The following is a 25672-nucleotide window of genomic DNA, read 5'->3' on the forward strand; positions in this document are numbered from 1 at the left end:
CAAAATTTAATTTAAGACTTTATTGCTCCAAAAATGCAAATGAAGACAATCTCAGGTGTGAATAATTCAGGAATAAAAAGAGGGACATTAGAGCTTTTTTTTTTTCATTATTATTATTATTATCAAGAATGAGAGCGCAACCTTCAGTTATAATCCCAGCTCAGTGTTTATCAGGATAAATAAATAAAAGTAAAAAATAAATAGACTATTAAATACAGTATAAAACAACAGGCAAAAGGGAAGGAGTTTGCTCTTTTATGAAGGAACTCTCAAAATGTTTGGAAAGGCAGCAGAAGGAGGAGACGTGGCTTTTGGAGGACAGTGATGGGAACTGATCAGTTTGTTAATATGGCAAATAGTGAAATCATACAAAAGTAACAAAATCCCTTTTCCAAAGATGGGTCTATCATCAGCTACAAGAGAATCAGAGATACATTTGAAAAACACAGTAAAAATTCAAGTAGAGGAAGGTGCACGTCAGTAACACAATGATTTTGCAGTCATCAATTAAGAGAGGAGCACTGGGGGGGGGTGGGGGGGCTCCCACAGACAGGCACTTCAAAATGTCTTTACATGTCGAGCGCTGAATTGTCAAAAGCTTATGTATTTTTTTTTTTGTTTAGTTTAATCCCGTCAACGTGTCACTCAAACCAACAGCGGTGGATCTTTGTCGCTTCTACAAAAACAAAACGAGAAACGTTGAAATTGAAAAACCAAAAAAACTATTATTAAGTATGAAATCATTTCAACCACAACAAAAATCATCATCATGAAGTTCTTTTTTCTTTTTTTCTTCTTAGGAGTTGGGGGGGGGGGGGGGGGGGGGGGGGAGTAAATTCATTAATGGCAAACTTCACCATCTCCCTCTTCATTACCGGCACACTACAAATAGATAAACTGCACTGTAATTGAAAATGATTTAATTGACTTTTTAATTGATTTCTGACTGTGATACCATTTGTTTTTGTTGAGACAAACCAAGAGATCATGTGATTCTTGATCCAAGTGCTACATTATATAAAATTCTCAATATTTTTGGTAAAAAATCTGTACACAAAGAGTACCTCATATATGTCCTAACACCACGTATATGATTATAGCTTAATCTCAGCACGGAGCCAGCAGAAGGTCAGTCTGTGTTTACACACCTGAGCGTCACCGTCTCTTTTACTCTGGGCCAGCTCACCCTCTTTTCTTTTTTTCTTTTTCTTTTCCTCTCTCTCTTGGCGCTCCATCCTCACTGGTCTAACAGGAAGTGGACCAAAGTGCCAATTAAAAGGGGGGGGGGGACGCCATGACATCAGCACCAACCACAGACTGAGCCGAGGCTGAATTCCTCTAGCTCCCATACTGTCACACTGCACCGTGCAGTGGGGGGGGGGGGGCGACGAGCTCAGGGTGCAGTTTCTGCAGTTGAAGCTGTTCCCAGAACGAACTGGCTCGATTGTTGATGTTTATGAAGCCGGAATGTGAAATGAAGAAAAAAAAAAAAATTAAAATAAATGCATGAGCAATGGATTGTATCTGTACAGAAGACATGAGTAATAAAAAATAGATATCTAAATATACAGAGTCTAACTGATACATCTATCGTTGTATATTTTGTTCCTTTCCCGTGTGGATAAGATGAAGAAATAAAAACAAAAAAAAAATGTACAGTAAGTCAGTCTGAGTTAAGTCAGTTGGCCCCAAAGGATGGCGAGACGTTTTCTCTTGGTTCCGCCGATCGAGCGGCGTCCCTGCAGTGTCGCTCCGGCTCAGCTCAGAGTTCAGAGGGCCGCCTGGCGTCAGTGCCCCATTTTAATTCCCTCCGTCGGCGTCAGGATCACACTGCAAACACACTCAGGGTGCTGGTCTGGTCCTTCAGACCCAAGATGCTGTAGGCGATTCTTTTCAGATGGCCAGGGAGCCTCACCCCGATGTTCTTAATGTCCCTGTAAGAGAGAGAGAGAAAGGGAGAGGGAGGGAGGGAGAGAGAGAGAGAGAGAGAGAGAGAAAGAGAGGGAGAGAGAGAGACGATAAGAGGAGGATTTACACCTTGGACTCGTTCCACATCTTTCCCGCCTCTCGAGCTCTTGAAGCAATCACTGATTCATCCACTGTGATGAAACGCCAGCCGGTTCAGCTAGGTGGGGTGTCTTCCAGGGTCTCAATTTATCTTCAATTAAAGGATAATACTGGGGGGGGGTTCGCTCCTCACAGGCACATGATGCAAACCTGCGGAAGCCCTGCTACAACACAGCAGTCCCAAGTCAAAGCCTTAATTACAGCCTTAATTACTTAACGAGGATTCTCCCTGTTGACCATGAATCACTTGTCTGGCGAGCAGAGGGTGGCCTGTAAATAACTGCTGGTTTTCCGAGAGTGCTACCAGATGCCCCGAGATGGAAACATGGGGCCATGAAATCACACCATTCAGTACGACAAATACTTCAAAAAGGGTTTGTCGTCTGCTTCACAGTCTGCCAGGATCATGAGGTATGTACTGTACACCATGGCAGAGGAGGAGGAGGGGGGGGGGGGGGGGGGGGTTTCCTTTTAGCTTTTAGCCTGAAACAACCTTATATCATGTGCTGCACTGAGCAAAAGCTGGAGTCTGTTTCATTAAAATCAAACTGACTGAGACGACACTACTACGTTTTCATTTTAAAACTTTTCCTACGTTTCCTCCTCAAGACTTTCAGAGACGCTGCTGGACCCGCTTCAGTTTGAAAACTCTGGGAATGAAATGAGGACGCAGACACCCACGGTCTCTCCTGATTGGCTCTCATCAGCCTCGTCTGCCGGCCGTGAATACGCCATGATAATGAATTAAATGTGTTACCGACCTTCTTGTCTTCATTAGCGGCAACTAATCAACTGCAGAGAAGACAATCTGCTTCCTGTTTTACACTCAGTGTGTGCGATTGCTCAGGTATGTGTGTGTTTTTCAAGTGTTTTGGTCTGGACGGACATTATTTTCGTTTGAAAGCGCCGGTTTACAATGAAAACGTAGAAGTGTTGATGTAATCTTAAACCCTCCTGTGATAAGTTCAGGTGGGGGTGGGGGTGGGGCACTCTGAGCGCACCTCTTCAATCTTTCTAGAAGTACAAACGTGCCGACAACGGGGCTTCAAATCTCATCCATCTATTTCAGCTCCTTAATCTTCTCGTTGCTCAAACTGTACAGGCTATTCTCTCCTCTTCCTCCTTTAATGTAGACGAAGCCACGAGAGGCCTCTGCCCTAAACAGGCAAAACTGGTGGTTTTTCGGGAGTGTGTGTGTGTGTGTGTGTGTGTGTGTGTGTGTGTGTGTGTGTGTGTGTGGGGGTGAAGGGAGGGATGAGAGAAAGAATGGAGAGAGGAAAGAAGAATAAGGACTGCAACGACCACAAGCCACCACGACCAGCCTGCCACAAATGAGCCCACTCCTTCCCCCCTCCCTCCGTTACTTTTTCCATCTCAAACATTTCTCAAGTTGTAGCTGAGGTTAGAGATTATATTGTGCACAAACTTTTTCTGCTGGCTGCTGAAAAAGCAACGTTTTTTGTTTTTTGGGAAAACAAATATATAAGCTACCAGAGGGAAGTTCATAAAAGACGTTTACTTTATGTTGGTTTTAATTCATGCACAATTTGAAAAACAAATGTTCCTCCTCTTTGCCAAAAACAAAAAGTAAAGAGATCCAAAGTGTTGTGAATGAGGCCACTCACTCGTTCTTCATCTGCAGGACCTGGTCCATGGTGACGATCCCGGCGCACGTGAAGTTCTCGCTGTACTGGCTCATCTTGATGGACTCCAGCCACTCGGACACCGACCTGAAGGGGGAACCGTCCGAGCCGCTGGTGCTGGGCAGGCGGATGGATACGCTGCGGAGGAAAGAAAAAAAGTAGACCCGAATGATAATCGTCAACAGGCTTTCCCACAACAAAGGCGGATGACTGAGGACTGTAATTACAGACGCAGGAAACAAGATGGTGATAAAAACCAGTTGGAGCTGTTCGGGGGCAAAGAACCGATTAAGACACGAGCACGGCAGCCTTTTGTCCGTTCTCACCGGTTCTGGCTTTTAATGCTCCTCACAAAAGGAAAAATATGTGTTCATGCATACGGTCCCATACAAAGGAGCTTTAATGTTCCTCAGGACTGCACACACACATTTCTTTCATTAGCCTGGCAGGCAAGGTGTCATTATGTGCTTTTAACGGTTTAAGTAGACCTTCTTAAAGCTTTCCCCAGAACTACCCAGATACACCCTGCACTTCTGTCCTGGGGAGCTGCTGCCAGAGCGGCTTTTAAGTCTGTTCCAGCAAGTCCAGGTCTCTGGTTCCTCAAGACAAGTTCAGGTCAAACTTCAAGTAAGTTCAGTCTCAAATAAATCAAGACCAGTCCAAGTTAAGTCTCCAGTCAGTTACTTAGACCGTTTCACAAAAATAAAGACTAAGGCCTATGTTACCATGGTAACAATTGATGGACACCTGCGCTAACCAGAAGCTCCCAGCAAAAACGACAACAAAAAAAAAGAACAAAACAGGAAAACATGGATCATAATTTGTGGTTTGGCGACATTGTTATAGAGAGAGAAAAGAAAAGGGAAAGAGTTTTTAAGAGACGGTTTTTAGAATTCACATTTCCTGCTGGAGGTAAACAGAGCCGAGCGGTCAGTTGCTGATTGAAAAAAAAAGTCTCAATGACGATAGTCAAGAGCTAAAGTGTCTGAAAAAGTCTATTTGTTTTATCTAAGCCACAGTCAAAGTCTGTCTTTGTGAAACTGTTCAAAACAAAAACAAAAAGCAAGCACAACGAAAATATCAAGTCTAAAGGCACAAATCTTTCAAATTAAACTGGTCTCTGACCTTTAAAACGACATTTTAGCATTTGAACATTTTCCTGCTAATAGTGTTTTTACATACAGTCACTCAGACCAAGTGCACAGGTGTGTGGTGACCTGCTGACTCTGTCTTATTTAGTTTTTATGCTTCAAAAAAGTGCGAATGTTTGTCCTTTCACGTCTTGAGTCACGCTTCACAACAGTGACGTCGGAGGTCTTGAGTTAAACTCTACAGCTCTGGAAGCAGAACCTTTAACTTACTGTTGATTCTGTTTTAGCTCATTGAGCTGTTTCTAAAGCGGAGGGCAGTTCCCTTCCTCGTGACTTCAGGGGCTTATTAACAGTTTTCATGCTGCGTAAGCGGAAAACAAAAGGAGAAATGAGACTAAAACCTGAATCTATATTAATCGTATTGTGAACGTTGTGGTTTCAGGGCCGTTTCCAAGGACTGGCGGCTCATAGTGGTAACTACTGAAGGTCAAAAATACACAAACCAAGCCATTTAGTCTGGTACGTAAATAAACTTACCGTGGGTCAAAGTCTGCGATGGTCTTCAGGGACTCTGGGCTCCGCAGCAGTTTGTCCAGCAGACTGACGATGTCTCCGAAGCGTGGCCTCTTGGAGCGATCCTGAAGCCAGCACTGCAGCATCAGCTGGTAAACAGCCGAGGGGCAGTCCATGGGCGCCGGCAGCCTGAACGCCTCGTTGATGGCCTTCATCACCTGCAGGAAGTTCATCAGGTAACTGATTAGATCTTTTCTCAGCGACGGGCTCATGAAAAACATCAGAGGACACCGAAGCTCACCTCGTGGTTACTCATGTCCCAGTAAGGCCTTTCGCCAAACGCCATGACCTCCCACATGACGATGCCAAAGCTCCACACGTCGCTGGCTGAGGTGAACTTCCTGTACGCTATTGCCTCTGGAGCCGTCCAGCGAATGGGGATCTTACCTCCCTGTTCAAGAGAAACGCTTCAAGTTAGAGACAGAGAAACGAAAATAAAAGAAAACTCAAGCCGTTAAAACTCCACCGCGCCGCACCGGGAGTTTGATATCTACTTACACTCGTGGTGTACGTCCCCTCGGGATCGTCCTCCAGCACCCGGGACAGGCCGAAGTCGGACACTTTACACTCCAGGGTGTTGTTGACGAGGATGTTGCGGGCAGCCAGGTCGCGGTGGACGTAGCTCATGTCAGAGAGGTACTTCATGCCGGCAGCGATGCCGCGCAGCATGCCCACCAGCTGGAAGGAGGAAAACTCACCGTCGTGGTCCTGACAGGGGAAAAAATTAGTTTTTAGTTTTGTGACTAAAACAGGAAGAAACTTACAAAGAAACCGATCATGGACTTACCCTCAGGTACCTGTCCAGTGCTCCGTTCTCCATGTATTCAGTCACGATCATGGCGTGTTTGACTGCACACAAACATTAAAACAACTCACTACCTGCCCAGAGTCACCAGAATAAAAGTGAGAAAATGATGAAAAAAAGTTTTAAAAAGCAGCAAAACTCACAGAAATCCTTACATTTGGTGACCACCCCCTCCAGGCGAATGATGTTCTGGTGAGAGAACTGACCCATGATGGAGGCTTCGCTCAGAAAGTCCTGCCTCTGTTTCTCCGTGTAGCCGGGCTTCAGCGTCTTGATCGCCACCGCCACCTCCTTCCTCCCCGGCACCCTCAGAATCCCCCGGTACACCTCGCCAAACTCCCCTGCAGGGGAAAAAAAAGAAGAAAATCATTTAAGAAAAGGGATATCGGGTGAGTTTGATACGTCTCCTCAGGTTTCCAGCTGCAGGCGTTTGCTGTGCAACAGAGTGAAAACAGGGAGGTTTTGCCCGGGGCCATCTCACAGGTGTGTTGAGGCTGGGTGTTGAGAGGCAGAGCCGATGTTGTATAATTAGTGGATGGCCTGTGGTGTGAGAGCATGGGAATCAGCTGTCACATGAGGAGAAAGGAGTGAGAGAGAGAAGGGGGGGGCGTCGTGGGAATTTAGGGAGGGGGTGAAAGCTGAAAAAAGCCTGTCGGTTCAAAGGGTAAAGGTGGTCGCGCTCGGATAAACGTATCATGTATGAAAGATCTGGGCAGGGCCCAGGAAGCTGCTCTGATATCCGTCCAAAACACTGATTCTGCAACACTTTGTTTTGTGTAATTGTTCATGTCAACTTGAGCCAAAACACACAGATCACCGCAGCCAAGAGTTGCCACACAGCAGAAAATGCCTCGACTTGTTGTGTGAGAACTCCAGATAGATGCTAATCTCGCTAAAGTAACCGCTGTCAGTCAGCTTCTTAGGCCGTGGAAAAGGCTCAATATAAACTGAGAGCCCGGGGATTGGAAAAATCTTTCAACATCGCGGCGTTAAGCCCCACAGCAGAGCGTCTCGGCGGGGCTCGTCACTCACCAGCTCCAATGACTTTCTGTTTGGTTATGTGGCTGGGGTGGATTTCAGTGGCGAACTTCAGGACGGCTACGTTGGGGTCCTCGTATGTGTGTGGGTCCACGTAGGTCTTCAGAGGCTTCAGTTGCTCTGTGAGGAAAAAGGAAGAAGATTGTTTGTAATAAAATTTAATATCACAATTATCTTGACCTAAAATGATCAGTTATGAAGTTTTATCGCGGAAACCACAAATAAACAATTAGCAGCACTTTCTGTTTGCTCTATATAAGTTTGTGGTTTATTGTCGGGAGTGCGTGGCGGTCGTGGAGCTTTAGCCATCGCTGCATTTACAATTTACAAGAGCTTATAATTCACCCTCTTAGCTGCGCTGCTTCCTTCAGGCTGGTCTGGGGCTAGCTGGTTAGCATGCTAACTTCAGTGAAGGAAATAAATGACAAGACTTAACGTTGGCGTTGCCTTCCACTGCTGAAGACAGCGCTCGGCGAGTAAAAGGAGTTAAGTTTGATGCTGAACTCACGTTTCCTTTAGACCGGTAAGTAAACAGCTGTTAATGCTAACGTTAGCTATGTAGCAATAGCAAAACTTACATAGAGGTTCTTTTAAACATTAAAATAAAGACATGTCCAACACATCTGTGTCCGATACGAGAGGACAAGGGACCAGAAGCAGTGCTCGGTTTTCACACTCTGTTAACAAGGGAATAGCAAATGTATTATTTTTATTATTATTATCATTATTTTCCGTGCTATAACGTCTGTCAGAGCACAGACACTGTAAACACACCTGTCCAGCACGGTGCTGTTAAACCAGAGACGCCGCGGCTACACTGTGTTCAGGGATGAAAGAGTGAAGCTGCAGCCTCCAAATGAGTTTAAAAAAAAAAAAAAAAAGGGTTGTAGGAGGCTAAAAAATCTCGCCATGTTTTGACCGACAACAAAACAAATGCACGCTGCTTGCCACGCATGCGTCTGGGAGATTGTTGCAGCCTTGCCACACAGTACCTAATGTCAGTTAGATTAACCGCAGTGATTGAGCATGATAATTAAAATTAAAGTCTGAGAACGGTTTCATCTCTAGTTGTGTGTATATAAGTAAAGTGAGTAAAGCGAGACGGAGAGATGAGGGATGTTTCCTACCTGGGCTGGAGAAGTAGGTGTCCTCTGGTCCTTGCCTGGTGTGAGAGTTTCTCTTCCTGAATAAAAATAAATACATTTTATTCCACTTTCAAACAACAAATGGCATCTTTTTGTTCCTCTATATCATCGGCCTGCTTTAATATCAATAGCACATAGCAACCTTTGTAACCGTTTTTCCAGCCGTTCTAAGGCTTTCAAAAGGAGCCCGACACCGGTGCAATGCGTCCATTCAGAGAGAAGCGGCCCTTTGATAACGCCTGACGATAGACGGTGTTTGCCAAGCTGATTTAAAGACTGAAAGACAGACAAGCAGGCGGGAGGGAGGGAGGGAGGTGGACAGACGAGCCGCAGCCTACCGCGGTACACTCCCAGGTCACCTTTACAAAGTGCCTGCAGTCGGGTACAGAAGGAACTAAGCGCCTCTTATCACCAACAATGTGCCACTCTGGACCAATTTCCTTTCAAAGGCCCCAACACTCACCAGAATATAACCATTGAGCAATGACAAGGTGCATTCAACGCAAATTCTTCCCCTGCGAGTGCTGGGACACAGATCCAGATAAAGAGAAAGAGAAAGGTGGCTAAAGGAAGAGAGAAAGAGAGAGGTGAGGAGTGAGTGAATGCAAAGGCCATGTGGAGGCCCCACAAAGGAAGGGCTGAAGAATGAGAGAGGAAGCCGGTGAAGGAGGGTGTATTCTAACTGATTAACAGGACAGAACGACGGGGGTGTGGGTGTGGGTGTGGGTGTGGGGGGGGGCTACTGACCGTCTGCGTAGGAACAGGACCACGATCACTATGAACAACATGGCCGCTCCTCCGACCGCTGCACCGAGCACGGCTGCTGTGTTGCTTTGAGTGAGGCGTCCTGGAGAGTAAAGAAACAGCGGAGGCAACGTGTCAGAGAGGTCTCACTCCTACAGGAAACTCAAGAAACTTTTTTTTTTTTTTCTTCTTCTACAGTTGGTTTTTCCTCTGTACCTTCAGCAGAAGAGGTCTCGTACTGTTCCTCCACGCTGGAGCCTCCGGGGCTGCCGTCGCTGCCCAGGGCCTGGACCCTGAACAGGTAGGCTGTGCCCGGGGCCAGATCGCTGATCTGCACCGAGTTCTTCTCCAGTTTGAGCACGATGAAGGTCGTCACATCCAGGTTATCGTCCTGCGACACGGAGAGAAGTTTTTTAATTAAATACCTTTGGCAGCAGATTTAAACTTGTAAGATAAGATGAAGTAAACACGAGTGACGCACCTTCTTGCGGTAGATCAGCTCGTAGCGGACGGGCCGGTGTTGGGCCAGTGGTCGGGGAGATACGTCCCAGGAAAGAGACAAGCTGGTGGAGGTCCTCTCCACCAGTCGCATGGCGGTAATCTTGGGGGGATCTGGGGACAGAGCGGAGTGAATACTTCAGCATCTTTGCGATGTGAAAACCTTTAAAAAGAATCTGAAAAATACGACAGTGATGATGAAATCTGACAGTTCATCTCCCTCCTGCAGCAGGATTTGACTTGCTGCGCTCGGCCTCCTCACAGATATCATCTCTCATCACTGCAGCACAGATAGCATCGCTCCGCCGCCTCGTATCAGCTGCACTCACCTGTGTAGTGCAGAGATGTAGTCAGAGTGGTGGTGGATGGCGGTCCATGAGCCCGAGGCGTCGCCTGACTGGCAAACACAGACACGCCGCTGTGAGCCTCCACAGTGAAGGTGTAGTTGAGGTGAGCGTCTAGCTCGCTCACCGACACCTTGGTCTCAGTAAGGCCAACGCTGGATGGGTCGTAGCGGATCTTCTCCCCGCAGGGCTGACAGGCGCCGCCCTCGCAGCGCTGGCACACCACGCCGTAGGTGATGTCGGAGCGACCTCCGGTGTCTTCAGGCGGGTTCCACGACAGGAGGAGTTTTCCCGCAGAGAGCTGGGTGGTGGTGGCCATGAGGTCTCGCGGGGCAGAGGGGAGGCCTGAGGAACACAGATCAGGACGTTAGAAACAAGAAGCAAAATGTCACATGACGGCAGGATGTCGCTTCAAAAAATGAGCTAAAGCCCTCACACAAAACTGCTTCTTCATAATAATGGATTTAAATCCATTCAGTATAATTAATATAATAAATAATATAATAAAATCTAAATGTTTCACCACACACACATATTAAATATATTTACAGATTTCTTCTTCAAAATGAACCTTTCCCACATTTGAACAGATGCATCACTGAAGAAATTGTTGATCTTAAAGTTTAATAATAAAGAGACAGGAAAGTCATCATGCATTTGTAGAATCAGTAAATCAGTGATGCTTTTTTCTCTAATTTAAAATGTCCAAAAAACATTAATGTCTTAATCCATTTACTAATATGTGCAGGAAAAACTGGTGCAACAAGAAAATCATATTTAATTCCTGCACGCGTGGAAACTCAGGTGTGACATGACTTGGTAGCTCATTGGCAGCTACTGTTTCTTCATGCAAAAGGTCTCAAATGAAGGAGACTCGTTACCTGAACAGGGTCCGGTGGGGGGGTCGGTCAGGGCCCGGTAGAAGCCGTCCGTGCAGGGACAAACCAAAGCCCCAGAGTCCTGCCTCTGGGTGTTTGCAGGGCACGGCTCACACTTCTCCCCGGATGCTGCAGCTTTGAAGAAGCCGGGCTGACATTCTGCAAACACAGAAAAGACGCGGACATTTGCATGAGCAGGTGAATGAGGACAACAGTGACTTCAGGCAACTTCCTACATGACACACAGCACACGGAGCCAGTTCCTCCACATCACTCAGGCCTCTTTAAAAGATCAGTGACGCTGTGAACTTTTCACCTTTGCGCGCAGGACCGCGAGGTGGAGTGGACATGTTATTATGTCAAGGCTAAAGGTTAGATCTGGACAAGTGACAGAGATATGGGAGGGAAAACAGAGGGCAAGTTCTGCACAGTGTTGACTCATTGAAGCAACAGCTTTTCTCACACGAGCCGAGCCCTGAAACAAGAACGCAGACTCCCTGCCTCGCCGGCACTCCTACTCTTTACTTTTTCAACCAACAACCCCCCTCTGCTGCTGCTGCCTCACCGTCTCTCTCTCAACAAACAAAACCCGTCTTCCCACATTCCCCAGCGGTAAGTCAGTCTTCAAAGCTGCGAGACAAGAGAAATAAAAAGGCAACAAAAGTCGAGCACCAAGATTTAGAAATGAAGCAGCATCCGTTTGCGCTCTAAAGTTCTTTATGTTGTTATATATTTTGCAGCCTTCTGAAACTGTATCGCAGAGATAAGATGACACCTAATTTCACACGTCCGACTCGGAGCACAGAGGTGCAGGTAGAAGATCCAGCTGTGTGTAGCGGTGGTGAAATATGAACTTAACACGGTGTGAAATTTCTGAGTGAGCGCCGTAAAGGAAAGTGAAAACGAGACGAGCCCCCCCCTCACATTTAACTCTGCGAGGGCATTCCAACGGCTGCTGCTGCTCATGTCCTCACACCATCACACATTCACACACACACACACACACACACACACACTCTAATGTATGCACTGCACACATGCACCCACACCCACATGTATGCACAAAATACACATACATGTATGCAGAGCACACCCGCGGACACACGGGTAAATCTGACATCAGAGGAGGGGGATTATGTACGCTGCCTGTCACCTGTTCACGTCCTTCTCTCACACACACACACACACACACACACACACACACACACACACACACACACACACACACACACACGTACGTTTCCCTCCGAGTCATTTCCTCGGGGCGTTTAAATAGCTCCTGACAGAAGTTCATAGGATGTTGACAATGAAAATGAGACATGTCGGTCAAAGGACGACAGAAGATAAAGAGAAGAAAGAATGTAAAGTGAAGAAGAGAGCGATCGGATGAGGCAGACAAGACGACATGATTGCCAGTTAAAATGAAAGCATGAAGATTGAAGTTCGTGCCAGTGGAGGGGGGGGGGGAGAGAAGCAACGAGACATTAAGTCGAAGGCAAACATCAGAGTTTGCGAAGGGTAGAGCCAAGAGGCCGAGGCCAAGCACAGAGATGATATCAGCTCCGCTCAGAGATGCTGTCTCGCTCACTCGAATCAAGTATCATGTTTGAAGCCACAAGTGACCACACACAAGACAGAGAGCACACAGCTCCCGCTCCATTTCAGTCATATCAAGGGAGATTTACTCGATTGACCATGAAGTTCGCTTTTCTTTTCTTTTCTTTTCTTTTTTTTCCCTCCTCACTGTGGTTTGGTTTCTTTCAGGGGTTTCGGCGAAGCAGCTGTGAAGAGGTGTGTATCGACTGAAGAGCGCGGCGACAATGGCGGAAAGAAACATACTCGGCACGAGAAGGATCTGTACGTTTGTCTAATGGGCTTTTCCCTCAAGACAACATCTCCTCTCTGTCGCCAGCTGTTTCACTAAACAACCGCCGCTACTCATTAACGCACATGACCCGGAGGAGGACGGGGCGAGGCCGAGGAGAGGAGGGGCGGAGGGACAGAAGGTCGAAGAAAGAAAAGACAGGAATACTGTACCCTGCTGAGGGCTGGAGAAAAGAGGTGGGGAGAGAAAAGGAGACAGGCCAGGGTGAACTCCTCCATTGAGAAGGGGGAACAGCTGCTGCCTCAAACCCCGATTCATACCCCTACCTCTCCTCCTCGTAATCCCCGAATTCCTTCCTCCCCTCCTTTCTCTCCTCCCAGTCCTCACTAAAAAGGCTCCCAGCTAACCCATTAACATTGCTATTCACCACTGACCAGCAGGCAGGGAGAATGCCATGCCATTCAAGTGCTGAAAGAGAAAACACACACACACACACACACACACACACACACACACAAGCATTGCAGATGGGAATAGCCGAGATGCCACATGGCAACTGAATAGAGCAGGACTAGCCTCTTTTTGGCGCTACAGTGCCGGCTGCAATGCATCGTGGTCAGGCCTGCGGAGATGATGGCCTTACACTGTAAGCTGCCTCTATAATCAAGATGCATTCCAGCGCACACCACCCAACAGGAGGCCTGTAGCCCGGCGGCTTCACTGCAGCTTTCAGTTTTCAGCCCCCGGCTCCTCCGGCGCGAAGGTGAGCGAGTTTGAGTTTCTCGAAACGCGTGAGTCACGGTGACAGTAACTGAAGCTCGAAAGTGAGGATTCTTCGACAAAGCGGAGACCGGTGAAAGGAAACTTCCTGGTTCCATGGAGAAGGTGGGGGGGTGGGGGGGGTTTGGATTGTTGCTGGACACAACAGGAAGCAGGAAGCGCGAGGCTGACGCAGCCTTCCTTCCTAAAGCAGCCAATCAAAGCAGGGAAACACAGGGGAGCGTGACCAAGAGAAGAACCAGCGCTGAGTCTACCAGAGTCCTGAGACAGAATAATAACTGCAGGGGAAGCCAAAACGTGTTGACCCAACATGAACGCAGCCACTATAGGGGAGGGGGTGAGGGGTGAGAGGGGGGGGGTCCCGCGTTGAATGCTTTCCCTCTCATAAACAAAAGTCTCCCAGCCTCTTCTAAGTTAAAACATCTGAGAAACTTCGAGCGGACACTTTTTCTTTCTCCCTCCCCGTCGCTCCGGTGTGTCATGTGAGAGGCCCCCGTGCACCTCGAGTTGCTCCATGTTTGTTTATTGAGAGTGGGAGCAGAGGCCTGTTACAGTCTGGGGGCCCCGAATGGCTCTGGAGCCGGAGAGCGCCCGGGGGTGGGTGGGTGGGGTGGCGGCCCCCCACCTCAGTTTGTCGGCAGGACTTAAGATGGATGAGATGGCGACAGTGATGAATGTACGGTGCGATAGCTGGATGAATGGGTAGCATGTTGGCCTGACAGCAGAAGTCGCCCTCAGGACTTGGGGGGGGGGGGGGGGGGGGGGTTCCACAATCATGTCAGGCGCTGGGCTTCTTAAAGACAGAGAGGTCAGGTCTGCCTCAGGGTAGTTGTGAGTTAAACTGTGCATGGCTTACAGGGAGTCAGTGGCCAAGTAAAACAAACACATGCTCACTGTGATGAGGAGGAGGAGGAGGAAGAGTTGCAGCAGAAGCCCGTGGCTCGTCTCATGAGGAAGGAGGTTAAATACAGGAGTGAACAAAAAAACATCTTGGAAAAATAAATCCTTAAGAAATAAAAACAATGTCTTGATCCTTATCAGAGCTGCACAAATATATCTGGAGGCAAGTGAGTCAAGTCTTTGTCTCCTGCGCCCCCTCCCCTCCCCTCCCTCGCTCCCTCCATCCCCTCCCCCGTTTTCATTCCTGACTTGGTCCGACCCGTAATTGCAATATGTCATGTCATTTTGTTTGTATGCAGGGTGACAACATGTCATTAGCATTTTGGGGGGAGTCGGATTCGTCGGTGGAACAATGGGGGTCTCTGATGGGGGAGGTGAGCCAGTAACATGAGCCAGGGGTCACCGAGGTAAGGGAGGGGAGGGGTGGAGCGGGGGGCAGTAAAGGTGTAGGGGCAGATGAAAGTGTGTGTGTGTGGGAGGGGCGGAGGACATTAGTCAGAAGGATTAGCTGACCATTGGAGCAGCTGTAAGGGCATTACATCTGTTTTACAATTGCACTCAGGCTTTCATCTGGAGCTGTTAACAAACACAATAAATTCCCCGACCCCCCCCCCCCCCCCCCCCCCCCCACCACCACTCTCTCCATCCACTCCCTTGCTCTCCGACAGAGGAGGGATACCAGGAGTGAAAAGTGGAGTCGAGGCTCAAAACATCCTCAACATGTTTCTAAAGTGAAGCAGAAACGAGTCCTGGCCGCCAGGAAGGTCGCAGACGTTTTCCAGCGCCCTCAGCTCGACCAGTCACACTCATTTGGCCACGTTTCCTCCAGACAGCCAGGTGGCAAATGCAACGCCATTTTACCACACCACACTGAGCCAACAGGTCACACACACACACACACACACACACACACACACACACACACACACACACACACACACACACACACACACACACACACACACACCGAGAGCCGAGGATCGTCTCACTTCCTGGTTGGAGGAAGGGGCCAAAATGGGACCAAATGCACCAATAAACCAAACGACTTATCAGGCAGGAGGACAAAATGGAAAGTGGCTGAGCGAGGCCGCCGAGCGCCCGGCGACAATGGAAAGCCCTGAGCCGACGGGTCTGCGAGTCACCGGGGGATTAGATGACCTCCGGTTTCCGCTGCGGGCTCGTCCTGTTAGCAGTGAAGGGGTGGGTGGAGTGGGTGCTGTGTTGTGCTATGCTGGAGGAGGGAGGGAGGGAGGGGGTGGAAGGATAGTGCTGACCTCACACACCAGCAGTACAATACAATGCACTTCACATTGCTCTGGACATCCCCCCACCACCCCCCACCCCACACACACACACACACACACACACACACACACAGATACACACTGCCTCCAGGCTCAGGAATGTCACCAAGAGGAAATATGTCCCGACTTCCACCGCGGCCGACACACACACGCTGCACAGAACAAGAACTGCTGAGGCTCAGTGATTTCACTAATGGAGGATACTTACAGCCTAATTCAGTTAAATGCATTTAAACGCACGGCTCTGCACAAATCCCCACCCCCACCCGTACTCATCATTTTGTTTTTCCAGCACACAAAACTCCGCTCTCACGAAACCGGTTAGCAGCTAGCTGGTTAGCCATGAAGCAAGTCGTGGAGGTCGCAAATCGCCTGTTTCTGTTTTTAATTAACACACGTGTTGCTTTGTGTCTGTTGGTTGCTAACGTTATCGTTTGTTCAACTTGGTTGAATCAGCTTCATGTGGTCAAAACGAAGCATCAACCTCTGAGGATGAAAAATGAAGCATCAACCCTGAAGAACCAGAAGCTGCAGTTCCTCTAACGACCACTAGAGTCTGGCTCCAACAGTGAGTCATAGACTCCCATGTTAAAATGTCCAACTTTACAGCAGAAATAAACATGTTTACAGCCTGGTGCATAAACAGTTTTGGTCTCTAGGGCTAATTTCCTCCTTCATGACACCTGTTTATATAACTCACCTGTTTACATTTTATTAAGGACTAAAGTTATGGAGGATTGAGGGCGTGGCCTCTTTGAGTGACAGGTGGTTGAACATATTCTTGCCACAAAGCAATATCCACTGAAGTCTTGGCTCCACTCATGCCCCACCTCTTTTACCATTTTTTGGATTAGCCTGGAGTTAGGGGTGGAGTCAGATGCTGCCAAGATGGCGACAGTGGAGCAGCTCACTCTGAGCTTCAAAACCGCTCCTCAGAAACCTGTTGGTGACATCACGGAGGCTACGTCCATTTTTATCTACAGTCTATGCTCATAACAAATGAGATGTTGTGTGTTGTGCAAATAAATCAATACATGCAGCTTTAAATGTATTTTGTGCAAAGAAAGAAAATGTGTAGATATCGTCATATTTCTGTTCCCGCCGCCCTCGCTACAGGCTAACAGGAGTCGGTTTGAGCTAAGGTGTTAAACAGAACATCATTAGCTTCAGTATGAAGTGCAGCCAAAGGTAACACATCAGCAAGTTGACACCAAGTGGTTTCCGTGCGTTCTGACATCTCAGAGGTTTGGCCGTCACACCGATCACACTTATTAAACCACAACAGTACGATTAGCTCTGATTCACATTAAAGAGCCGCAGGGGCCACTCGATCTCCTCTTTTGCAACATTTCCTGTCATCTTCTTCGCAGTAATTGCCAGTGTTTCTGTTTGCTAAAACGTGACCCGACAAGACGGTGCATGATACCACTTGAAAGCGCCTTCAGAGTCCCCCCCATTATCTAACCAACTCCCCACTAGTTCTGCCTGCTGGGCAGACGTTACGTTGGCACGAGATCTGAGGAATCCACCAACTCAAAATAATCACGGCGGCTTTCCAGAGCCGAGGAAGAAAAAGAGAAACTGCATCCAGCCTGTGCCTCTAAATGCAAAACGATGTCTGATAAGATGCTTTTTTTTTTACATTTGTGAGACCAGCGACAGAGACCATGAGCCAGGGGAGTTCAATAGAGCAGAAAATTTTGTTGTGGTGATTATCCTGCAGGAGTGAGGTGATTCCATTATGTGAAATCCACTGTAAACCAACTAAATCAAATCCCAGAGATCCTGAGGTGCGGTGCCACGTTTGCGTTGCTTTGTATACTCCCACATCAGATAAAGCTGAAACAGACCTCGGTCTTTAAAAAGGTCTGGGGTGATTGTGACGAACCAGCTGAATTCAGAGACACAGAAACAGCAGATCTTTGGTTTTTGTAGGATGTGTCTCCAAGAGAACGATCAGGGATTCAAATCCTAAAACTGAGACATTTCACCTTTCACTAAATGTTTATGCATTAACCACTTTGTCTTTTCCTATCCACTAAAAACAACTCCGATTTGCAGCATTGTTCAAATTCAGCCTGTATTTATCTTGATGAGTCGGTCGCGGAGAGAAGTATTTATCAGAGCGAGAGGAGAAGTGTATACAGTCGAAACAGTTCCATCAGGGCCGTGTGAAACGGGATGTTTAAACTCTATCAGTGTCATAATCATGACCTGCACCAAAAAAAAAACTGCCTCCAAAAATAACAGCCGCTCTGTGATTCAACAAGAAGAACACAACACATGAAGGAGAAACTTTTTGTTTGTCTGTCAGTTTGTTGTACTTGGGACATCTTGCGCAACAGCGAGCGTCTCTTGAGTAAAAATGCATTAAGGACCGTGAAATGGTCATGGGAGTTATGTGTTGAGATAAGAAAGCATCAAATAAATAGAAGACGAGAGGCGGATAATTGAGGCTAAAACAGAGGGAGTCTTCAGGGACGGCGAGGATGTGGGGAGAGAGGTAGACGAGAGGTTGCACAAAGGCAAGAAAGCAGCAGAACCAGTAGTTAGTTCGCTTAAAAAGCACAAACACACCCAAGTCAATTACTACCCATACAAATCACTCACCACGGCGTACAGTCGCACAACTACAACTTAGTCACCGACTGTTTGTTACATCAGCTGTGGATGAGACACGGACAGAGGGGGGAGGAGAGGGGGGATGGGGGGAGAGAGAGAGAGAGAACGGTTTACTGGAACCTCGTTGGCCAAAGGAATAATAACTTTACTGGAACTCAGTGGACAGTCGTTCCACCAAGACGCCATTTTCTCCAAGACACCGAAAAACTGCCGCCAGCGGTTCAAATATTCCACAGCGTGTGTGTCTTTATAAACGCGGCCCTGTGGGAACCGTGATGTGGGATTAAGCGCTGTTTGTTGAGGCTTTAGAGCGGCTGATGAGGTGTGGACCTGGACGGTTAAACACAATCCCGAGGACCAGCCGGGGCAGCCCGCGGTTCCTTTGTGGGGGTGACACGCGGTATGCCGTTCTTTTGTGCCAGGGAGGATTATGGGTAAGGAAGGGCGTGATAGGCAGCGGAGGAAAACTGTGTCAGTGTCAACAGTGAGTCACAAGTGGAAACCCACAGCGCTGCTGCTGCTGTCGGGGTTAAAAACGATTCAACCACTTAATTACAAAAAAAGTCCAGATTTCTTTTTTTTTCCAGAATTTAAAAAAAGAAAGTTTGTTTTCTCACGAAGATTAAAAGCCCGACATCCTTTGTTATTTTTTTTAACCCTAATTATATTTGCTCTAGTACTGTACTTAGGTATAATTTTGATGTACTTGTACTTACTATTTTATGCTGCTTTGTACTCCTACTGTACTGTTTCAGTAAATACTGCACTTTTCTCTTATTACACTGCATATGGTTCCTACTAAGATTAAGATATGATGCATCAGTGTCTGTATTAAATCACAGGTATGTAAAACCATCTCCAGCTCCACCAGGTGAAACATTAACATGTTAATTCACGATTAATAATAATCTAGTAATATAATATCATAACATATATAGGAGCCATTCTGCACAACAATTAGTTTTACTTTTAATATAAAAGAGTATTTAAGTAGAAAGACGGTTTTAATATTTGTATTTCAGCAGAATCTGAAATAAAAGTGTCTGTAATAAAAGTTTTAGTTCTGCTGGTAAAGGACAAACAATAAAGTGAAACAGAGAGAGACAGCCTTTAGCAGTCTGAGGAGGAACGTGGTAATAAGAGCAGTTTATAGTTTGATGCTCGTGTGTTAAGAGTAAAAATAATTCTGCTTTATAGTGGTCTGTGAAGCTCAGATTAAAAACAAAGGCCTGCTCTGTGCTCGGCCTCCGCGGCTGATATGATTTACAACCGCTTCATAAAAGCTTTTACATTTGCTGCTCTAAACACTGCGGTGGGTCTCTGCGGCGCAGGAAGGGATGTGTTTTACCTTTACAGTTTGTTTGTCCAGAAAAGAAGGACTCTGTAGTTAGCATGAGCGACGGACGTGCACATGCCACCTACAGATACCTCGACGGGAGGGTGGTGGTGGTGGTGGAGGTGGGGGGGGACACAGTTTGACGGACGAGTGATGTGGAAGCCGAGATGACGAGACGGAGACGAAAACCAGATAAAGTCACAGATTTCTATTTTAACGGGGTCCTTCTGGGCCGAGGAGCCGTAAAACTGAGTGATCACATCGACGAACATGGAAACTTTTAACCCGAGTTAAAAAAAACACCACAATTGAAGTTTTGTGGGTTTCCCCCCCGCCCCCCCGCCCCCCCCAAACAGGAAAGAAGTGGGGAGGATGATTAACTGTGTGTCTGTATGTGAATCCATTTAAAGCCCTTTGAGCCGTGCGTCTGGAGCCCTGCGCTGCAACCCTGTGATTCATGTCCATCTCCGGCTGCCCTCACGTGTCTCAGACCTCTCATTTGACTTCATCTCGGTAGGTTTTTTTTTTTTGCAGGGGGTGGTGGTGGTGGTGGGGGTTTCTTTGTTTAGTCATTTTTATGTGAGGGCTTGACCCGGAGCTGCTCTTCCTCCCCTGGGCATTCCACAGGTCTGGAGTAATGTTGGGAGGCTCCTCCTCGGCAAACTGATCAGGAATGTACCAACCAAGCGGGAGAGGAGGAGTTGGAGGTGGAGGTGGAGGTGGGCTCCTCCAGCCCTCGCAGGGAAACACAGCTCTTCATTGTTCTCCTACCTTTACATTCCAGTCCTCACCTCTCTCTGTGTTTTCCAAAAAGGAATCACACCCCTCCACTAAAAACAGCCTCTCTATCGCTTTTGTATGACTTTTCTCTCATTCCTTCCTGCCTCTCCTCCGCCTCCTCCGCCTCCGCCTTCCTCCTTAATCATCTTGCCTGGCACTTTCCCGCAGCTAAAAATGATGCATTGACAGAAAACTTCATCACTTATCATGCCCGTTGCCAAACAGAGGGGGGAGGAGAGCAAACGACGGGCCGCATGTGGATTTACAATTGTAGTCCGAGGCGTGTGTTCCACAGCGTTCATACCTGTGTGTCAGTGTGTTTCAGATCATGTGTGTGTGTGTGTGTGTGTGTGTGTGTGTGTGTGTGTGTGTGTGTGTGTGTGTGTGTGTACAAACAGGAGGGGGAGGAGGAGGAGGACTTGGGGCTGACAGGAGTCTTTAGGTGCTCTGTCATGGAGCAGATCTCGACAGGCCCTCACATGCCGGCCTGTGTTGTATGTTAACGTACACTGCTGCAGTCACACCCCAGAGCTGAGGCTCAGCACATTTATGCAAACAGAGGAGGAGAGAGAGGGGGGAGAGGGGGGAGACGGATGCCGACGCAGACGGGGGGGACATGTCGTCGGCGTCCCTGATCACACGCACAGGGGCCTCCGCTCTCTGTGATGCCTGAGACGAACAAAGTCAGTAGCTTCCTCCCCCCCGAGACCAGCCTTAAAGATGCTAATCCATCACAGTACAGTAGCCTCCCAGCTTCTTTCATCACTTTCAGTCACTGACAGCCTCCCCACAACAATAAAAGCCTCCTTTTTTTGCAAGGACTTAAAACACAAAAATACACCACAACTACAAAGTCAAAGGCCTGAGTGATGGTTCGACTCCGGAGCAGCACGCCCATATCAAGATAAGAGGACGGGCGATAATGAGAGAGCAGGAAATCACCTGATGCAAGAGGCTGTAAGTCATGAGCTATTCCTGTGAGAGGTGAAGTGTCTGAACACGACTCTGACATCCATTAAACTACTTCTTTAATGTGTGGTTTCAAAGTGACTGTGACAAAAATAAAACACTATAAAGAGGATTTGTAAATGTTTTGTGCTACAGATGAAACATGTGTTTATTTTATGTTTTAACCCTCTGAGGTCTCCGGGTATTTTCTGCATTTTTGACACTATTTCTTAAAGTCACCTTTTTAAAAAGGTTGCATATCACAGAACTCTCTCTGTAACGAGGCCCATTTCTGACCCTCTGTGCAAAAAGATCATTTGGCCCAAATGCTGAAAAACTGAAGCCCTGCTTTTGAGATTCTCCAAATTACTGATGTGGATGAATTGAATATGTTTATCAAAGTCTTAGGTTCACAAAAAATAGTGCAATATATGAGTGAAATAGAAGATAAATGTATAATAAATGCTTAAAATGAGATTTTGTAGAAGAGATTTTGAGTTTGGAGTGTTGTTGGTTACTCTGCTTTTACCAAATTCCTGCTTCGAGGACTTCTAGCTCCATCTTTGAGTCATGTACTATTTTACAAGAATATGAAACAGAAAGTGGAGAGTCAACAGATTTAAACAACATTTAAACCATATTCCTATGCTGTATTATCGCAAAGATATTAACAGAAACATCCGTAGAGCTCAGAGGGGTTACAACCAGTAGGCACGACCTCGATGGGAGCTTTTCTCAGAGCCCGTCTTCGGCCTCTGATGACACAGAGGGTGCAGCATTTTATAACACGAGCAAATTGTGCTTGAACAAACTGAATGTCTCGGAGTCATGGCTGAAACTCAGAAGTGCATTTCTTAATTTCACAGGTATCGGTTCAAGGTCAGGGATGATGCCAGGACATGCACGAGTCGGCCTCGGCATTCCTTCCATCGCAGAGAAGCCGTGTTAGCCAAGGGGAGAATTCCACTGAGCAATGATAATAACAGCTATGATAAATATCTGCAGACTGCCACACAGGCTCGTTTTACAACCTATGACAATTAAAAAGAAGGTCGAAGGTGACCAATGCCAAATGGTCTCTTTGGGAAACTCTCTCTCTCTCTGGTGTGAAGCCTCTGGTGGCTGAAGGACCTTTACAAGCAGCAAAGATTCAACAGTTCACTCTTACCTTGACAGGCGTCTTCTACTTCCTCATAGCCTGGTTTGCACTGGCACTGCCCGACCGGCACCACCCACTCCCCGTCCACGGTGCAGTAGATGCGAGGCAACTCCTCGCTGACGGCGTTATCCACGCACACCCCGCTCACTTCCCGGAGAGCCTGGTTTTCACCTCCGGCCACGGTCTCGGGGAACGAGGCGAGGCTCTTCACTGTGGCCAGGCAGGTTTTGTAGTAGACCCGGACAGAGAGGAGCGCAACGCACGCCCCGATGTCCTGAAAGGCCAGGTAGAAACCTTTTCGAGACAGGCTCTCCACCACTCGCGTCTCTTTGTTGATGCGCATCTCGTTTTTGCTGGTGATCTCGTCGGGAGCTATCGTGGCCACTTTCTTAAACTGGCCCTTGCGGAAGGTCGTCCCCACGTCTGCGTCCGACTCTGACGTGAAGAGGTTGAAGGTCTCTTTGCAGGTCAGCGAGGCGCCGTCGAAAGAGTTGCAGTCGCGCACGATGAACTGGATCTCGACGAAAACCCGCGAGGCCGACGGCCGCCGCTGGATGAAGGTGGTGCGCAGCCAGTTGTCCTGCTCCCGTTCGCCCACGTTGCAGACGGAGTAGGTGTAGAACTGAGAGCCATTCAGAGTCCTCTGGACGACCTCCCACTAAACGAAACCACACAAACCAACAAGGTTAGAGGTACCAACACTGACCCCGGGGAGCCCCTGAGCATGCTGGGCCGAACCAAAGCTGTGAGGGAGGCAAAAATAAAACAGGAACCATAAACTTAAACCACTGTAATCTGAACCTGGAAACAAAAACAGAGCGTGACGGGACACCAGGGGCTCTACGCACTGCTGACTTCTCCCCCTGAACATTTTTGTCGATCTTTCAGTTCAACGACACATTTCTGCAACAGGAACAACTCAACTCGACCCGCACTCACAGTAAAACAATCGAGCTCAGGGACTTTTGTGTGAGAACGCATTTCTGACATTGCAAAGATACCAAATTATTTCCAATCCAGTCGTTCACATGCCGCTGTTACTACTGGCATCTTTCCCCAAATAGTGTTGCAACTCGCATACGAAATGCTGCCACAAGTATTTCTGGGAAAAAAAATAAAAAGTGACAGCATGCTTTAACATAACCTCGGCTCTTGAGGAGCAACTGGCCCCCACAGGGCCGGGGGGGGGGGGGGGGGGGGGCTGTGGTTTGCTCTGTGCATGCAGCCACTGTGCTATTAATTAAAGGAATGTGCTTTGTTGGCTGAGTGTGTGGCTCTGCATATAAAACTGATGTACAACAGCAGAGCCGACACCTCTATTAAACAGCTGGTGGACATTTATACGAGGGGGGGGGCTTTAAAACTTAAAATAATAATTGTCATAAGTGATGGCAGTTACATGAGAAAATGTGCTCAATAAAAACAGTTTCCAACAAACGAACACGTGATGCGTTTCAGTGCTAAAAGTATAACTTCAGTATCAAGGTGATTTTTTTCAGCAGCCAAACTTCTTGGTTAGAAGTTGGGTGCGTCTCTGTGAACAACACATCTGCACATGCCTTTGAGTCATCAGCACATGAAATGAGGCAGTTTACAGTGAATTTGCATGAGCCTGACTGGTCAATTACTCTGAAACCGCAATATGGAAGACGGCACACAAGGCTCCTGTATACTGGCAAAGAGATAACCGCAGCGTTTGGGTGTAACGCTGCAGCCTGTAGACACATCTCCGCTACCCCCTCCCATCCGGTTTAAGGGGAAAGGTAGCTCTGGATGATTAGCAGCATCTAAAAAAAAAAAAAAAACCCCTCCCCCATTAAAAAAGAGGTACCACATGCTGCAAACTTTAAAAGTTAATTGCTCTCTAACATACAATTCTGGAGCTGAAGCCTTGAAACCACAAGAAGCCACAAGTATTCCCAGCTCAGAGCTACAGCAGCTCTCCTGTCTGCCTGAGCGCTGGTGCAGTCCAGACATGCTCCTCCTGGGATCCTACAACTCCTTCTCATATCCAGACACAGGACACCATTAACCTCTAACTGCCACACTCTTTTCTTTCTTTTTTTAGAAAAGAAACCTGACATGTAAACACACACGAGGCCTCGCTCATCGGCTAACCACACAAGTCAAATGGTCAAATATTTTTTGCACCGGAGGATCTCAGTTCATCCACGCTCTTCCTGTGAATGTGGTTCCACTGCAGATTTATCCTGAGGCAAATTCCAAGTGAAAAAAAGTCACAGAGCTGGAGGAGAGAAGGGAGAGATACTCACCCCGGGCCTGTCTCCCTGCTCTAAGGGCCATGTCAGCCAGCCCAGTTCACCTCCTGTTGCCCTCATATCCAAAAGAACCTCTGTGGAGACACGAGAACACGGTCAGCACCGGAGAATAAACCTCTAAAACTCATCATCAGAACTGATGGAAATCGTCTTTAGTGATATTAATATTTGATATGTACAGATGACAGTGAGTAAAGTTGTTCAAATCAAACTTTAAAACGTTGTTTAGTTTAAAAAAAAGAAGCTTCAAAACTTAAAGTAAATGTAGTTTTAGTTTTATTTGCCACATGTAATACTGCATTTATTTACTCATATACTTATACAGGTTACACCTTGTTCAGATTATGTCGGTATCTGAATGTTAAAATAAGTAAATAATGTCAAAAATAAAGTTTCCAAGGCCAATACAGGAGAAAAACATTGGTTTACAGTGTGATTCAAAACTTTCAGAAACTTTCTCCTGGATTCACCTGCTGCTGTTAAATCTGAGAGCGGCGCACATGCAGCAGCTTACACTCTCTAATCGATCGATTAATAATTAAATATGAAAAACTTCGATGAGCGACATTTGTAAACACTTGTAGCTGTGTGTTAAAATAAGACTTAAGAGACTCTGTACAGCTGTCACGGGAGTCAGGAGGAATGTTTCCTGGTTTTAAAGTTTCTTACAGGAGGCTCCCGCATGGCACGCGTGCTCCACTACAATAAAGTTTTTAAAGAATTCTGGGAAACTATTTTTAAAAAGAAAAGAAAAAGACACTCACCTTCTTTAGTCTGTAATGTAATTAATATACCGTTAATGAGAAAATATGAAAATAATAAAGGTCTGACTCCCCCGAAGAAATCCATTTGGCAAACTTTTCCTTCCTCTCTCTCTCTCTCTCTCTCGCTCTCTCTCTCTCTGCTGCTGGGC

General features: G+C 47.1%; 1 protein-coding gene across 2 annotated transcripts; it reads right to left on the reverse strand.

The window, feature by feature from the left end:
- On the reverse strand, nucleotides 1–25672 carry epha2b (eph receptor A2 b). 2 transcript variants are annotated; one of them, XM_056385202.1, is made up of 17 exons: nucleotides 25524–25672; nucleotides 24754–24833; nucleotides 22490–23138; nucleotides 10830–10985; nucleotides 9934–10293; nucleotides 9588–9718; nucleotides 9323–9497; nucleotides 9110–9209; nucleotides 8345–8400; nucleotides 7212–7337; nucleotides 6335–6520; nucleotides 6162–6223; nucleotides 5873–6082; nucleotides 5616–5765; nucleotides 5339–5532; nucleotides 3693–3848; nucleotides 1–1934 (listed from the first exon to the last, which is right to left on the reverse strand). In XM_056385202.1, exons 1-17 carry the CDS (start codon nucleotides 25606–25608, stop codon nucleotides 1826–1828), a joined length of 2985 nt encoding a protein of 994 aa, XP_056241177.1. In that variant the 5' UTR covers nucleotides 25609–25672; the 3' UTR covers nucleotides 1–1825. The 2 variants fall into 2 exon arrangements, with proteins under 2 accessions (XP_056241177.1, XP_056241176.1); XM_056385201.1 differs by having other exon boundaries at nucleotides 6323–6520.

This window comes from Seriola aureovittata, chromosome 9, assembly GCF_021018895.1.
Source record: "Seriola aureovittata isolate HTS-2021-v1 ecotype China chromosome 9, ASM2101889v1, whole genome shotgun sequence".
Taxonomy (NCBI): Eukaryota; Metazoa; Chordata; class Actinopteri; order Carangiformes; family Carangidae; genus Seriola; species Seriola aureovittata.

Bases quoted from the DNA above. Each gene is read 5' to 3' on its own strand.
- epha2b (XM_056385201.1), bottom strand. From the start codon at position 25,608: ATGGATTTCTTCGGGGGAGTCAGACCTTTATTATTTTCATATTTTCTC. The intron at 6,224-6,322 runs GTGAGTTTTGCT...GTTTGTGTGCAG, and splicing joins CACCAAATGTAAGGATTTCT to TCAAACACGCCATGATCGTG. The intron at 5,766-5,872 runs GTAAGTAGATAT...TCTCTTGAACAG, and splicing joins AGGGGACGTACACCACGAGT to GGAGGTAAGATCCCCATTCG.